Below are 17,473 nucleotides of genomic sequence, written 5' to 3'. Positions count from 1 at the left end.
TGAACCCTTGCCAACAATTCACTCAGGCTAATGAAGTGTATAAGTAATAGGATTAAATAATCTCAACCCATTATTACAGTGGCTAATGCAGATGTTCTCCCAAACTAAAGCAGATGCACAGTGAAGAAATCATGCCTGGTTTAAAAAAAAAATAGTATTAACCTACTAGCAGATCCCAGCCCGAAGTCAATGAGACATTTAACTTCAGTGATATAAAGCACTGCCCCAAGTTTATTACGACACACCTTGCAATGAATGATGGTCTCCTCCCAAGGGCCAACACACGTGCCACAAAATTAACCTTAAAAATTTGATGGCACAATAATTTTAATGCTAACATTAAAAGGAGAAATGGTTTAAAAGCACATATTCAATCAAAAAATCATTTCGTTTTTAAGAGCCAATTAACCGGGACCATCCACCATTGCCATTGTAAATAAGGCAGCATCAATCCTCCATTATTGCATTCAACACTTTAGCGATAATCCCACTGCAAAGGACTAATGGCAAGGCATAATGAGGCATTGTTACCATGCTCTGAAGTAGTAATGATAATAAATAATAAAAAAAGGGACGAAAGAACGTTACCGAGGAACTAAAGCTTTTAGCAAGTAGCAAATGGGTTTCAGATACCGGGTCTCATGAAGGCCTGATTCTGGGAAGTGCCCAACCCTCATTTCCCCCCTGGCAATGTGAATGCGGGGTGCTCAGCATCTCATGGGAGGCACTCAGCTCCTTGCAGGACAGGCTCCTCAGCTTGCAAAGGACATTCGACGTTGGGGGCTTAGTTACCCTGGCTGTAGCCCCTCACCTTGCAATTAGGGGAGACTAAATATAACTGAGCGATGTTTGACAAAAGCCAGTGTTGAGAGAAAGGGTTCTAGGAATTAGAGAGAAATCTACACAAAGATGATTCATTGGTCTCCACAGAATTTTTCTGCGATATTCTGCAGCTTCGCTTATTCTAAATACAGGGATTATAACTAATTTTTTCACCCAAACCGTCAAAATACCAGGGCATGGTAAATGCAGACTCTTTAATGGGTGAACCGCAAAAGGCATCTGGATTCAAAGGCCCTTGAAACTGGTTGATGGACTCCTCCTGATTTCAAAGGGCAATGGATGGGGCCTAAAGTTTGGATGCTGTTCGGCGGCTTTTATCGTCCTGTGGGGTTGCAAAGTTACATCGTGATCCTTCAGTCTCCCCCCTCCTTCAGTGGGAGTTTTGCTGACCCAAGGACTTCAGAATCAGGTCTCTTACAGTGGAAAGCTTTTGGGAACAGGGCTTTCTCCTAAGAGTGCTGTTACTTCTCTTCCCAGCCAGGCTGAGATTATCACAAGAAAAACTTCTTTCTATTTTGGCATGTTTGTTTCAAGGCTTGGCTGGACACCAGAAATCATGTGCAAGAGGGAAAGGGGGAAATTTTTTTTAACTTGTTTCTGAACATCATGGATGGGTCTGTTCTTACTCTATGCAAGTTGAGTTGCTCACCCTTAATTGTACAGCAATGCTGCAATCTACAGTAGGGAGGGGTGTATCGACAGATGTCTAAACTCTGTTGGTTTGTATTCACGTTGGAAAGGAGCCTCGGCACTTACGATGTAGCAGGGTTCACAATACGCTTTCTTCTCCACCGCGTAGAAAGGCTGGCCTCTGAGCTTGTTGCCACAGGTCATGCAGGTAAAACATTCCACATGGAACACTTGGTCCATGGCGGTGCAGCCAGTGCCTTCCCCGACAACGTTCTCACCGCAACGGGAACAGCGGCCTGGGGGGAAAGAGAGGAGAAGAGATGTCATAATTATCTCAAAGTGGTGAATATGGCGTTTCCGGGATGCTAGCTTGAGGTACAATGTCACAACATGGTCATGTACAATTCCTGCCCTCAGCCGCAAAGAACAATCTCATGCCTAGCAAAGATTTGCACATTCTGGAGGATCAGATGGCTCTGGGGCCTTTCACTTGTATGTCATCACATCGAATACAGCCCATACCAATGGGGACTAACACTCGTCACCTATGGGAGGCTGTTTGGTGGTCTACCATGAGCAGTCTCAATGCAGCTCCCTGCATTCTCACCCCAGGAACCGCCAACGCAGTGCGCACCATTGGTGGGGGTCGCAACAAAGAAATTAAGGACTGAATGGCTAGGGAGATTGCAACACCTATTTCTTGCGCTGCGGGCTTACAGTTCTACAAAAACAGACAATCCAGGGCGCACACACAGAGACAAGACACGGCAGGCACGGACAACGGACCGGGCTTGGAGAGGCTGATGCAGAAGTGCTTTGTGGGACGCATGTTTGAAAGGGGAGGGAGGCTGAGTGAAGTTGCTTAGCTCACGAGAAAGGGCACTTCCGAAAAGAAGCCTGTGGTACAGGTGCTGAAAAGGGGAAGGTGGGAGTACTCAACGCAGTGACAAGCACAGCTCCGAGGGACATCGCTCATTTCAGCCCCACTCTGCTGTTCCACGCTGCTGACTGCTGATGTTCCACATTGCTAGCATTCAGCGTTGATAATGATTTAGCTCAGACATGCAGAATTATGGAACAGAGATAGTGCCAAGTTCTCAGCTGGTGAAATTCAGCATAATTCCACAGAGTTCAACAGAGCAATAAAGATTTACAGTAGGGTGACCAGACATCCCAATATAATCGAGACTGTCCCAATATTAGGGGCTTTGTCTTGTATCGGCAAGGCAACTATACCACCCCCCCGAAAAAAGTGTCCTGATTTTTCGCACTTGCTATGTGGACACTCTAATTTACAGAAGCTTAGGTTTCAACCCCACTAAAGGAGGAGATTTCATGGACATATCTAGTTTCCTGCAAGAATAATTTCTGTGTCCCTCCTTTTGGGTCTTGTCAGACAGTATTATTTATAATTTGTATTACTATAGCACCTAGAAGACACAGTCATGGACCAGGACCACATGGTGGTAGGCGCTGTACAAACGCAGAACAAAATCACGGTCCTCGTCCCAAAGGTTTCCAATTTAAATACAAGACAAGAGACGACGGCTGGATAGACAGGTGGGGGAGCAGAAGGGAAGAGGGGGACAATATTGCATCACACATTTGGGACTTGGCAAGTGGAGTGAGACGGTTGCTAGGGAAGTGAAGACTATGCAAAGAGAGCAGGACGATGGGCAGGAGATAGCTGTTCAAATGGTATCACACATTCAATTGAAAGATGTCCTTTCAAATCATTAAATAACCCAACCACAAAACGGGCACTAATTTAGTGGCGCGTGTGTATCTGTCTTAAAAATTAAAACCCCTGTAAAGTTTAATAAAAAATCAGCCTGCTCAATTGTCCAGGTGGCTGAACTGTCTACCGCTGTGCATGGAAGAGATGATGACATTAATACCCGTGCGCTTACAGCTTCTTCACTGCCTGTCCCAAACTAGCGCCCGGTGCTGCTCTACAGCAACAGCTGTTGTGCTGGGCAAGCGCGTTTCAGCAGCAAGTAAAGCGGTTCCAGGACATAAATCATGGACGGCACTTTAAGACCCTCCAGGGCAAGGTGATGTTTGAGAGCTCTTAGGAGAGCTTGGAATGGAACCCAAATCATTCTTATTTGTGAAGTTGCATCAGTGTAGTTGGCGCTTTAAGGGTCACATAATACAGATCCCGCCACAAAGAGCTTACACTCTGTGCAACCCGGTGGGAATACTCTAGGTCAGAGAGCAGATAGGAGCACACTCGGAAGCCCAGCTGGGGGGATGTGACGGGGTCGGGGAGACCTTGTCTAGTGCAGTACTGAATGGGCCCTGGACCTCTGGCTTCCGCGGTCCGGGGCTCCAGTGGTTCCGGGGCAGGAGCCAGCAAGGAGCATCCTTCCTCTCCAGCAGTCAGCCCAGACTGTGCCGGGCTGCTCCCTCTTATACTGCTGCTACACCTGGAGCATGCCCGGTAGGGACGTAGGGGCGTGGCTTCCTCTACCCACTGTGAGGAGTTAACCCTTCCCCGTCCAGTGCAGGGTGAGTTCACCCTGTCACAGGGGAATAAATAGATTTTTTTCCCTCTAAGCTTAGCTTTGTAGATCAAAGAGTCCTGTGGCACCTTATAGACTAACAAATGTATTGGAGCATAAGCTTTCATGGGTGAATACCCACTTCGTCAGACGCACGCATCTGACGAAGTGGGTATTCACCCACAAAAGCTTATGCTCCAATACATTTGTTAGTCTATAAGGTGCCACAGGACTCTTTGGTGCTTTTTAAAGATTCAGACTAACACGGCTACCCCTCTGATACTTTGTAGATCATTCACTCTTGGTATCCTGATTCACAGCCCCATGCGCTAACCACTTCACTATGCTTCCTCTTACACAGACATCCCTTGCCGTACTGGGAGAGGAGTAATTTAGGGTGCGGTATGTGGCGAGAAAGCGGTGGAAAAGTTTCCTAACAACGAGGACCATGGAGCAGTCTCTCTGCAGCAAGGAGACAGATGAAATGGACTAAAAAGGTCTTTTTCATCTGTGACATGACAGAGCCCCCGTTACCCTCCCTTCTCTGGGTGGACAAGGCCAAGAGTACTCAGTGGTCTCATCCAAAATGCTTACGCAGCATGGCTGTAATAAGAAGTGATGTCTGGGGAGCAGTTAATATCTCTCTCTATAAAACATGAAATTGAAAGCCATTAGTGTATCTTCACACAGTGTTCTTCCCGAGGGACTATTCTCCAGGAGAATTTAACCTCCCCTGTGTGCCGTTCTGTGATCATCCGGTATCATTTTTATGAGGCATTTGGACTCAGAGTAATGTAATGTCTATGCAAACACTTCTCAGTTTCCTTTGTTAACATGTGAATGGAACATGCCGCATTGTATTTTCCCCCTTCTTCCATTCATCATTCAGCCAGTTCCCATGCACTTGAATATACCTCTTCCTCCGGCCAGTGCGTCACTTTCATTTGCTACAGCAAGCTATTTGCAGGCTACTTTCCCGGTTAAGGCTCTGGACTGGGACATGGGAAATCTGGGTTCATTTCCCAACTGAGCCACCAACTGCCTGAGTTGGAGCAGGGATTTGAACCAGGTGCTCACATACTATTACAGGGGCCAGGGGAGTACTTGGTTGCTCCTAAGGTTTTCCTCCAGGACTTCTGATGTTCTAGCTTTCTCCAGCCCACACAGCTTCAGCCATTCTGGGTTTTTCCACAGAAATTCCCATCCAGGTACTAGCTGAGCCTAACCCATCTTAATTTATTAGTGGTTCCCAGCTTTCACTGTTACGTCTGAAGACAGAGGTGCTGCTGGAACCAGTCACACGGGAGAGCTGAAGGGCCCAAAGACGTCTTCATAAGTCTGTGCGTAAACTGGGATGCTGCGGGACGGCTGCATATCATGAGGTGCAATGGGCAGGATGTATGCTGGGGATCAGGAGATGTAAGGTCTGTTCTCAGCTCTGCTACTGGTAGCCGGGGAGAAAGTCACTTAAGCCAAAATTTTCAAACCTGGGAGCCTAAAGGTAGGTTTCTAAATCCATATTTAGACATAGAAATACATACAAGTGCCTCGATTTTCAGGATTTGTGGGTGTTCACTACTTCTGAACCCTCCCCCTCCCACGCCACTTCTGTGTACTCATGTGCCAAAATACAGATTTAGGATCCCATCTCTAGGCCCCCATGACTGAAAACATTGGCCGCCTCTGGGCCTGGTTTTGACCAAAGCTGAATACCTGTAGCCCCTGGGAAGTCAATGGAAACTGCAAGCACTGAATACCATTCAACATATGGCCTGTTTTTAGCACAATCAGCCTATGAGAAGAAAAAAACAATCCATGTGACAGATAATGCACTCTCTACTATTGTTGCTGCAAAGAATGAAGGTATACTTTTCTTGCGGGCCAATCACACAAGACCATCGCTAATTGTGAACAAATTGGTGGCTAGATTCACCTCAATTAAAGACCCCATGTTTCCTTTCTCAATATTTTCCCACTGCCTGCAACCAACTAGTTAATGTCTATACCTGAGTCCAAGTAGTATTACTTACCAGGAAAGGCTAGGCACGCAAAACTCGGAGAACAAACAGATTGCACACAACGATTACAAAAACAACCTATGAGAAAAATAGTGGGTGGCATATTACAATAGCCACACAGAACAACATGACCCAGTTGCTTCCGACAGAGACAAAGACACAGACAGCCCTTTAAAGGCAGGTTAAAGACAAACGACAAAACTAACATTAAACTTCACCAAGATGGATCTGTGCAGCGTCACCATTTTCTTTCCCCCCCTTCTAGCTTTCTTTTCCCCAGCGCTGCTGAAATGGGTTGTATTGGCAGCCACTCTTGGAGTTCTCCAATGCCTGGAGCGGGGGTGCAGCACCGTCAGGGCATGCTTCCTTCAGGCTGCCCCAACCAATGGGCCTCAGTCTTAACCTGCAGGGACAGGTTTTAGGGGGAGTTCAGTCTGTGTCCACTGGGAGCTCTCTGAGGAGCTGCCAACAGCAGGGGCCACTATGGGTGATAGTTTCATGGCGGAAACTGGTGGACAGCAATAGCTCCAGCCTTTTCTTCTGTCACTTTCCTAACTCAACCCAAATGGGGTCTCAGTTACACAAAGCTTTGGAGTATTATGACATGGGTCCAGGGAGGTGGAGGGAAGCCCCAACTGAGCCTCCTGCCCTGTCCCTAGTACTGCTGGGAGAGCTCTCCTGGAAGCGGCTGCTTTCTCACCTCCCCCTGAACCTGACATGACTGAGGGAGAAGCCTGTACGGGTCCCCGCGCGCCTCTTCCCCAATTACAGGAAGTCTCTTCCTTTGGTCAGCGTGAGTGGGAGGAACGCCAGAACACAACCGTGACCCGTCACCACGATGAAACGACCCGACACTCGGTCCTTCTTTTAAACAGGATCTATCGTTGTCTATAACACACCCGAGCCGTTCTAGCACGGTAAGGAGGGCTATAAGCCAGTATGACCTCGTGCTCTTGGACCAATATCTCTGCGCTTCTGTTTCCCATCTGTAAAATGGGGATAACACAATATATGTCTGTCTTATCTATTTAGACTGTAAGTTCTTTGGGGGCAGTGACAGTCTCTCATTGTGGGTACAGCACTCAGCCAAAACCATATAAACAGAAATCATAAGAATGAGTAGAAAGCAAATGGACCTTCACCCACAAAAGGGTTTACATTCATGCATTCAAAGAAATGCCTCTAGACTGTAGAGTATACCACAGTTAATCAAAACAAGGTCACATCCCCTGATGCTTATTGATTACACTTAAATTTCCTTCGATCAACCCAATGTCCTCCCTGGTTTTCATTGCTGCTGGGATACAATAAACGAGAAGAAATAGAATACATTGCCTTTACCAAAGTGTATTGCAGTATTTTTCATATGTAAATACATTGCACCAAATATCAAGCTAAAAGCTCCCCTGGCATTCTCAAGACCCTGGTATATTCTCCAGTGCTATTTTTCTAATCATCTCTGCTTAGGAGCTCTCCAGCAAGTGTGTTTTAGGAATTCATGACACATCTTCCTTTTGGACAGTTTTGAATCGGCTGGCAATGGATGTGGAAAAATCATTATTCCTAATGAAGAAATATTGACGCGAAAACAGCATTTCGAGGACAACGTTGACCATAAGTCAACAAAACAACAAGGTTCCTCCCCCCCTTCTCCAGTGACTTTTATCCAAGGGTTTTCAAGCACTCCACAAGCATCTGTTAATCCTCAAAGCCCCATGCAAGGTAGCCACGGTTATCCCCAATAGAATTAGAGAAACGGGGCACAGAGAAAGGTGGTTACTACTACTTAGCTCCACCATATAACACTTCTCAAAGGAAGCAAGCACTATCATTAGCTCTGTTTTGCAGATGGGGAAAACCGAGGTACAGAGAAGGGAAGTGTCTTGCCCAAGGTCCCCCAGCACATCAGTGGTATAGCTGAGACTAACATCCAGGCTCCCAAGTCCCAATCTAGTGCTATACCCACTATGCTACACTGCCTCCCTTAACGAACAGGGGTGAGACACTTGCACAAGTCCACGCTATATGGCAGAGCTCAAAACAAAACCCAGAACTCCTGGAGCTCTGGTTAATGTTCTACTGGCTATGCACACAACAGGCTCCTTGATTTTGCCCAAGCTGACACGAGGGGAAACTTTGCTCTGGAAGAGAGTGAATATTACCATCTGGCTGAGGAAATAAGGTGCTCGTCCAAAAGGGGTTATGCTAGGGAAGGGTGCCTTGGAAATGACCCCTCCCAAGATAGTGCCTTCGCTTTGGAGGCTGGTGGCATGGGGCTGTAGGTAGCTTGCACTGCCATAGCCTTCTCCCAGGTGGAATTCCCACAGCAGCAGACCCTGGGGAGGAGCTAACCCAGCTATGCAGAAGCGTTCTCCCTTGGATGCTAGTGAACGCCCCTTTCGGAAGCTCTGCCCTCGGGCCGGAGCTCCCAACAAGCCTAGCAGATGGTCAGGTTCATGAATCCGCTCTACTTTTCAACACTGCAGCAGACCTGGGTTCATACCTCAGCCCTGCCTGCGGTTCAACACTATCGTTTTTACTCCTGGAGTAATTTGGGGCCAAGCCTTTCAGAAGTGATTAGGGATCTGAGGTGCCTGATTTTAGACACCTTAAAAGGGACTAAGATTTGGAGGATTGGGGCTCGGTATATTCTAACTGAATAACAAAAAACCCCAGACACACAGATTCACGAGTCACTTCTCAAAGTCTTGACCTTGTAATGTGTGTGATAATCCCTAACCCCACTGGCGTTTGTGAGGGATTTGCCATTGGTTTTACAGGAAGCAGGATTGGGCTCCCTCAAATTTTGGCCTCAAATTTTCCAGTCAATTTTAACCTAAGCTGATAGATGATTTACATAAACGCCCGATAGGGTGAATTAAATTATACGATGTTCTCGGACACGTCCCTCTACTCCTCTCACCTGTCCTCTTTTGGTTTTTGACCCAGCTTTCCTGGCAGTTACTTATCCCTTAGCAATGAGCTCACTGCACTGAAGTTTCATCATTTGACAGCTGCAGGTCAGACACATCGGTCGTCTTATGCAACGTTTGGACGTTAGACAGATTCATCTTAATTCGCTGCTTCGGCAGACGTCAACGGACACGCGTCGTTCATAGATGCTTGGTGCTTCGAGGCATGTTTGTAACACTCCATGAATTAAATCAAAAGCTGTGATTTAATTACTGACTACTTTCCTAAGTCCTCTTATTTTATCTCAACTACAGAGGACGCCTGATGCATAGGTCTCTGTGATGACCGTTCTGACCACTTCCAGTAACAGCAAAGCTTGCTCATTGTTTTCACCCCCTAACCACAATACAACCTCGTTATCTCACTTCACTTATCTGCAAACCTGAGACGTTTCCAATATGCCTTGGTGGTCTCGGCCCAGGCACTGCTAATGATTTAACAGCAAACGCAGGGCAATAGTGAGGCCTCATCTTACTAAAGCTTCACTGTTGTTTGCAGTGCTGTTGTAGCCGTATTGGCCCTAGGAGATGAGAGACAAGGTGGGGGAGGGAATATCTTTTATTGAACCAACCTCTGTTGGTGAAAGAGAGAAGGTTCAAGCTCCTCAGATCTCTTTCTTCAGCTCTGTGGAGCTCAAAAGCTTGTTTCTCTCACCAACAGAAGCTGGCCCAATAAAAAATACCATCACCCACCTCGTCTCTAAGCCTTCCTGATACCTTCTCAGAGACTTTCCCACGCTGCTCACCCACTGTTCCTGTTGGAGCAACTCAGAAGCATTGGGGCATTAATCCTCACCACACCCTGTAAGTGCTACTGCAGATGGGGAGCTGAGGCTCAGATGGGTCAACTTGCCCATGGTCACCCAGGGAGTTTGTGGCAGAGCCAGAAACTGAAGCCAGATCTTCTGAGGCCCTGTCCAGTGCCTTACCCACAAGGCTATCTCTTTCTCCACAGTACAAGGTGCTCCAGGCCTCAGCGGATACGAAGCTGATCACAACTCCCCAGTAGGCACGAGGAATGTGCATCCTGCCAAACTGTGCTGTCACCCCAGGGTGCCTGGGCAAGCTCTGAGAGGAAGGAGGGTGGGAAGCAGCCCCCTGTGCTCCCTGGAACAATGGCATTGCAAAAATGCCTCTTATGCCTGGTGAAAAACCCCTTGAACCTATCTCCTCCCTTCCCCATGCACCACAAAAGGCTCAAGGGCAGGTTATCCCATCAGTTTTACTAAGCAGAATACAGTGCATTTACCAGCATGGTCCAAAGTAATTTTCCTAAATCACTGCGACCATGATGGGGCCGAGCTCCAAGGGTCAGGTGAGGACTAGAGCATTCTTAATGTCCACATCTGGGGTTTGACTGAGTCGGTTCCAGTCATAAGAGCCACCTGCAAAGTTTGGACCTGGATTTCCCACAAAGCTTGATCTGATCTGAGCTTCTGATGACGACCCAGCACTGACTAGGTACCTGTTGCAATGCAGGAGACTTGATTGTTTTCTTGTGCCCGACTGGTTATTTGCCAGTCCCCAGAAAGAGGTAGCCTGCAATGGGTCTCCCAACCCAGCGGGGGTCAGTGACGTTCTACAGTACTTGCCTTAATGCTCACTTTTTGCAGCATGCTCTGGTTTTGTTCTATTGTCTCACTTGGGGGCAGATGTTTTACCATTTGCAAAGTGGTTGAATTAGGGCCTCAGTATAACATCTTGAGATGGAAAAAAAATAATAATAAAGGAAACCTCCTTTGCTGATCGATCATGGACATGCAGAGGATAGAGCAAGATGTACTTTATTTCCTTTAATGCTGATGAATGGTGCCAGATTAGATCAAAGCACTCTATCCACACAGCAGCCATAGCATGGGAACCGGCAGGGCAAGCTTCCCTGCAGTGCTTTGCCAATGTGCCTTAACCCTGGCAAGGGAGGGCTACTTCCAGAAGGGATATGAGGGACTGAGGCAACCCGTGACACACTGGTCACTACTGATCTAGCCTGAATTGAAACTGGTGTCCGGGTGATGAAAAAGGAATGGGCATTTTAGATGGGCTATACACTGAGCGGATTGTAAAGAGGCAAATATGCTTAATGAAAAAAATTAAATAGGAAAGATTTGTTTTATTTGATTTTTTTCATGTAATTCTTTGCTTTGCACAGTAAAATTCCAGAATGATTTTCTTTCCGTTTAAATTAGGTTGGAAAAAGCCCACTTAAAAAAAAAATCCCCCACCCCCACCAGAAACAGAGGCAGGGTGGGGGAAGAAGAGTGAGAGGAAGTGGAGGTGGGGGAAAAAAACACTTCCTCTCACTTTCTACTTCCCCATCTCCCTTTTCCAGTTTGAAAAAAAGGAGAGAAAGTTTGCTTAAAAGTTGCACTGAAAAATGAATATTTTCAACAGAAATGATTGCACAGATGAAAAATAAACTGCTGCTGCTGATCCATGGGGATCAGGAGCAGAGCGGGGTGAAGGATGGAGTTTTTGGTTGCTGACAGTCAACCCAAAACCAACATTTTGGAATTTTTGGCAAACCAAAAATTGCTTTGGGCTGAACAAAACATTGTGTTTTGATTTGGAGTTGCTTTTAAGAATGATTTTGCATTTAAAATGAAGTAAAATCAAAGGAAATTTCATAACAAAAAGTTATTTTGGCCCCTAAAATCGAAATGTTTAGTTTAGAAAATGCTGGAATGAACTGTTCCAACTTTTATCTGGATTTTTGTTTTTGGTTTTCTCCCCCTGCCAAAACAATTAAGTGAAACTGACATGAATTCGTGAAATGTTGCAGTGTTGTGAAATCTGCATTTCCCCCCAACAGAAAAGTTTCATCTGAAAAAAAAAAATCATCTGGCTTTACTCAGGAGGAAACGTTCTCGGGGGCAAGTTATCCCATCACTGCTATTGGGCAGTTTCTTGCGCCTTCCACTGAAGCAGCTGGTGCTGGCTGCTGTCAGAGACAGGGTCCTGATGGACCTTATGTTTGATCCAGCCTGTAAATTCCTATGAATGGCTCCGGAACTGCAGTACCGACCCTTTGAGCCACGTCTCTTTGCACTTACATTTTCAAAACCATCAATGCGAGATTTAACTCTTGAAACAGAAAGGACACAAATAGAGAAACAAACATCTCTCTAAAATGTTTGCTTGAAACGCGTGCTGAAAACAAAGGGCAGAGTGTGTGATGGAAATCGGTCTCTCTTCCCCCACCCCTCCGGGGGCGGTGGTGACTTTCTGGGCATTCCCCTGGTCTGCGGGACCTGTTCTGAAATTCTATACAAGATCTCAGGATCCTCTTTTGGGGAGCCACAAAAATACGTTTCTGTTGGTTTGGTGACGGAAGTCCCAGCCGCTGTGCAGGCGGGGACTGGGTGGGGCTCTGGCTTTCCCATCGGATGCCAAGCACAGCTGTACACAAAAGGTGCTGGCTCAGCGCTCTGACGCGGTAACTCAAGGTGCTTCTACTTGCTGGTAGAAGCAGTGGTGGGTGGTTCTAGGGGATGCGACAGCCACCCCACTTGTTAGCAGGAGCCGCAATGTAGCACAAAACTCTGAGGCCAAATGAGGTCACCTCCTCCTCAGACATTTAATACTCTACTAATGCTTGAAGCCCTCCCCACCCCTCCTAGAGGCCAAACGTGTAAGGAACCGGAGGGCAACAACCCCAGTCTGCAGGGCTCCGGGTGACAAATGCTTCCACGCTACCACCAGGCAACCGTGGAAGACCTGCAATTAATGCTCTGTAAACCCTGGAGGCCTAAGCACCACAGGAAGTGCCGCGCGCAGAAAACCCTTTTGGCAACATCCCCTGTGACCTCTGGTTGGTCCAGGTGCACTATTTAAGCAGGAAGCTGTCTCTGCAACTCAGCCGCACCGGGCCTGCTGCTATAACAGATCCCACTGGACCCTGACTCTGACCCTTGGATTGACTCCTGGTCTCTGACTCCAGCTGCGATATCTGACTAGACTCCTGAGTCGTGATTCTGGGTCTGTCCTTCGGCTTGACTCCTAGTTTCAGACTCTGGTTCTGACCCCTGGCTTTACCACCAACTCCCAACTACTGCTCCGACTACCAGGCCCTATTCCTGCTCTGACCACTAAGCCTGACTCCTGGTCTTACCCGCTTAGGCCAGACTGTCCACGTCCCGGTGGTGACAAAAGGTGCCAATTCCCAGCTGCTCTGAGCCCCAAAATACAAGAGCCCCAAATTCAAACAAACCCTGGGCCCCTTAGTGGACGCTCAGCTGAGAACCAAGCCGTTAGGCAGGTGAAAAAGAACACACCAGCCTGGCCACAACATGCACTGACACAGATACCAGCTTTTCAGCCCACAGTGGGGAACAGACGGACTTCTACTGTTCACCCAGAAGCCACCTAATGGACGTTACTCAGAGTTATTATTATCTGCATTGCTGTAGCCCCTAGGAGCCTAGTCCTGGACCAGCACCCCATTGTGCTTGATGCTGTACAAACAACAACAAGAGCTTATTTGTAATTGTTTCCATGTTGCAAAACTGCCCCTTGCTCTTTCCCTTCCTCCCCAAGCCAATCATTTCCTCTCCTCCGGGCAAAGGCTGTCAGCATTCTCCCAGACTCACACCCAGCCCCCAAAATCACACGCTGCTGAGCCTGAGGGACACGGTTCATTCTCCATCGGCCTGGCTGAACTCCAGCTGGTGTTCAGCAGCCTGCTTCCACCTTGCCAGACTGGTGGGCAGGCAAGTGGCAGGAAGCAGAGTGTGCTGCCTCCTCTGTTGAGCGGGGAGGTGGAAAAGGCTGGTAACGGGTAGGAGATGTGAAACTGAGTCAGAGATTCTCGCTCTGCCAATTGCTCCTGTCTGCCAACCTGCCTCACGCCTGCCTGGGAAGGAGCAGATGAGGAAATGTCGCTAAACAGAAAACAAGGGAGCAGAAGCTGGGAGAAAGGACGAAGGTGGCAAAGAGAAGAGACTCCAACAGAAGTTTGCTGCTGGGCTCTCAAACCACCAAAGGCCTGGGATTGTTGAAGGCATCTAAGGGTGTTGGATGCCCACGCCCCGCTGAATTTCAGTGGGACACCTGACTCCTTTGAAAAGGAATCCACGCAGCAATGCCAGGTGTATGATGCATTTCTGCATACACACTGCCCAGGTGATCAACTGAATCCATTGTGCAGTTTTGAGTGCCTGACGTGCACTCTGACACTAACTTCTGCCACTCCAAACTTCCCAGCAGCTCCAAACAGCTGCCTTCACTTTTCTTTACACCAGATAGCGGTTTCCTTCTTTCCCACCCAGGCCTGAGGTTCAGTATCTGACTACCTATTAGTGCAAGAATTGAGAGCTTTGTTCTACTGGAAAGAGGAGGCTCTTCCCTTGTGCAAGGGGCACACACCACTTGGTTTTACTACTGCAAGGGCCAGAGACGCCATCCCTAAACACCACAACACCATTATGGAGAGAACGTTCTTTTAAGGTAGTTATTTGATGTTGCTAAAACTGTATCCTCCTCTGCGAGCTGGATTGTTGCTGTTAAGGGAGCCTGCTCTTACTGGCAGAGGCAGATGGAAAAATAGTACCAATAACTCTCCAAAGCATTTTAAAAATGATCTCCCTGTAGCACTCTGCATGCAGAGTACATGGTGGAGTAGTGTGGTAGAAAGGCATGAGTTATGGCTTGTTGCAGCTTGTATCCAAAACAGAAAATGGAGCACAGTGAGACTCCATTTGGATTAAATAAAACAATGACTCACATGACCCAAATGGGGTTTGAGGTTCAAAACAGTTTGGTTAAATTTTTCTATTTGTAAATTATTTTTCCTTTCCACAAGCCTCCTGTTTTCGGCCCTGGCCTGGATCAAGAGCACTCAAACACAGCACGTAAGTCAGTTCCTGGGAAGACTCCAATCCAATTTCTAGAACAGAGGGCTGCAGAAGCTTTCGAGTTAGTTTCAGATCTGCAGCCAAACTTTGCGATGCTTGACCCGAGCCTGGGTTTCATCAGTCCGGGTTTCATCAGTCCAACGCCACTTAAAAGGAAAACCGAACCGTTCTCGCCACTACAAGGCACAGATGGGATGACACAGACACAAATGCTGACCGCGGTTTGGTAAGATACTTCTCTATCTGAGATATGGCAAAAGCCTCTTCCTATGAATAGCTGCGGGCCAGGCTCTGAAGGTTATCAGGTGATATTGTTAGCCGAAAGAGAAGTAAAATCAGTGGACATTTGCTCAAAGAAAACCTGTGAAACTTCTTACTTTGCAGCACTAACCCCTACACTGTCTGCCTTCTACCCACCCCCTAAAGCGTAGGCAGGCAGCCAATGGCACCTTGCCTCTCAAATGAGCTCATTCTAGCTATACTGGACCAGATCACCAGCTCAGGAGATGTAAACTGATGCAGCTTCACCCAAATCAATGGAGCTACACTCACCAAGACACACGAGCTGATGATGCAGCCCAGAGCGTGTGCATGGCCCAGCTGGGCTGTGCTCCAAGTCATCGGCCTGTGAGCTGCTCCTTATTCTTCCAGACATGTGCAATTGTCCAGGGCCAGGGGCAATCATCTCACGTTTCCTGAAGGATCATTTCCCCACTCTGTGTCTCAATGCTGTGATTGTAAAAACCTTGAACTTTTGTCCTCCGTACAGGGCTGCAGGTAGGTCTCTCATCCTCTCTTATCCTAAAGGTCACGCTATTGCTTCATGAAATGAGGCAAGCAATAAAAAGATTAATCCACTCCTAGCAATTGTCAAAAAGTAATTATGCAAAACTGGACAGATCTTAGGCACATTAATTCCCTCTCTCTCGCTCCCCCAACCCCCACATCCTGCTCCACCCTGGTGGAAGCAGTGTCTGCAATGTAGAGAGAGAGAGAAAAAGTTGGGAGCTGGAGACTAATTGGCATCCTACAAAATACTGTTGGGGCTCCCTCAAAACCTCTTCTACTTGGTCCCTAGGAACTCAATTCGGCTCCAGCCTCGTCACTCAGGTTCCCTTCTTTGGCATACCGCAAAGCCACACTGAGTTGATCCGACTCAAGCGTAGGCGGTGGGTATAGGCAGTACCGTACATCCAAAGTTACGCAGTAAACCTCTTCCTTTACCTACATTGACACATTACATTGTATTTACAATACATTGCATGACGTGTTTTGGGATTGGTGTGGTCACTTTGTAGGAACCAATCCCAGTACATCACGCACTGTCATGCACGACTGACTCCTTCCCCCTCATGTTATGTTCCAGGCTAATCTTACCCATTGTTATCTTGTGCATTGTCAACGGTACCCTGGGTGTTCCCTCTTCTTAGCTAGTACAGACATTCTGTTTCCAGCCTGCTGATCCATTTACCTCCCTACTCCTGTCTCCCAAAAAATAAGCCCTTGCCCACGTCCAATTACTCCTGTCAAGCCTGGCTTACAAATACCGTTTCTATTTTAAAAGCAAATGCCCTGCTTGGGAAAGCATTTTGGATTGATGGCTCTTGAGAATGAAGCACTCTGTTTATCCACAGGCCAGGGACAGGCTGAGTCAGGGCACAGCTCCCTAACACTGCACCACCAGCATGCCTCTATCCCTAGCTCGAGGGACTGTAGGTCTACTTGTCAATTCAGTTCACAGCCTTTCTGCTGAGACTGCCAACAAAGGTGTCAACTAGCGTGAAATAACGCTTCTGTGTGGACTGCCTGTGGAGTTCAAACCTAGGACCTCCGGATCTAATTGCATGAGCGCCTCTCCTGCTTGAACTATCAGACCGGGTTCAGAGGCAGTAGCAGACCCGTAAGACTCTATTTGTGGCCTAGCCACTAGAGGGGGACAAAGCCACACTGAGGGTGTGTCTACACTACCCGCCGCATCGGTGGGTAGTGATCGATCTATCGGGGATCGATTTATTGCATCTAGTGTAGACGCGATAAAATCGATCCCCGATCGCTCTGTCGTCGACTCCTGTACTCCACCGCGGCGAGAGGTGGAAGCGGAGTCGACGGGGGAGCGGCAGAAGTTCCTAATCAATTTAACCTAAGCCTGGTTTAAAGTGAAATAAGAAAGTCCACACAGCTTCTTGCACCAGTTTAACTAATTCAGTTTAAAAAATCACATAGTAAGTTAAACTGGTGCAACTTTCCGGAGTAGACAAGGCCTGAGAATCCACAATCCATTTCTGGATACCTCCTAGCCATCGGGGGCAAGCAATTTGTCATAAAAATAAAGTGTCCATCCTCTGCTCACACCAAACAGAATGGCAAACGGTTATTCTTCCTCCTGTATTACTTCCTTATGTATCCATTACGATTGTCCCCGCCCCTCCAAACGAGGGATATTATGTACAGGGTGCATCAAGCGTTGCATATCCAGAATGTACATGTTATATTTTATCTTCCTTTTTATTTTACTCTATGCAAATACACTAGACAATATTTCTGAACATAAAAAACAACCCTATATTTAGAAAGATAATGTGCATAGAGGAAGAGGTTATGACTGGTTCAGTGCCAGTAGGGGTGTTACTGAATGAGCAGCCACTAGGGAATTGCAG

General features: G+C 47.3%; 1 protein-coding gene across 1 annotated transcript in view; it reads right to left on the bottom strand.

Moving 5' to 3' along the window:
* The window catches only part of LPP (LIM domain containing preferred translocation partner in lipoma), a 437,929-nt gene that overhangs the window by 55,640 nt on the left and 364,816 nt on the right, over positions 1-17,473 (bottom strand). Inside the window, exon 11 of the mRNA XM_065410339.1 lies at positions 1,600-1,769. Within this exon, the coding sequence (XP_065266411.1) occupies positions 1,600-1,769 (170 nt within the window). The remainder of the gene's footprint in view (positions 1-1,599; positions 1,770-17,473) is intronic.

This window comes from Emys orbicularis, chromosome 9 (assembly GCF_028017835.1).
Source record: "Emys orbicularis isolate rEmyOrb1 chromosome 9, rEmyOrb1.hap1, whole genome shotgun sequence".
Taxonomy (NCBI): Eukaryota; Metazoa; Chordata; order Testudines; family Emydidae; genus Emys; species Emys orbicularis.
The sequence above is the reverse complement of the archived record's forward strand: the minus strand, read 5'-3'. Positions and strand labels throughout refer to the sequence as shown.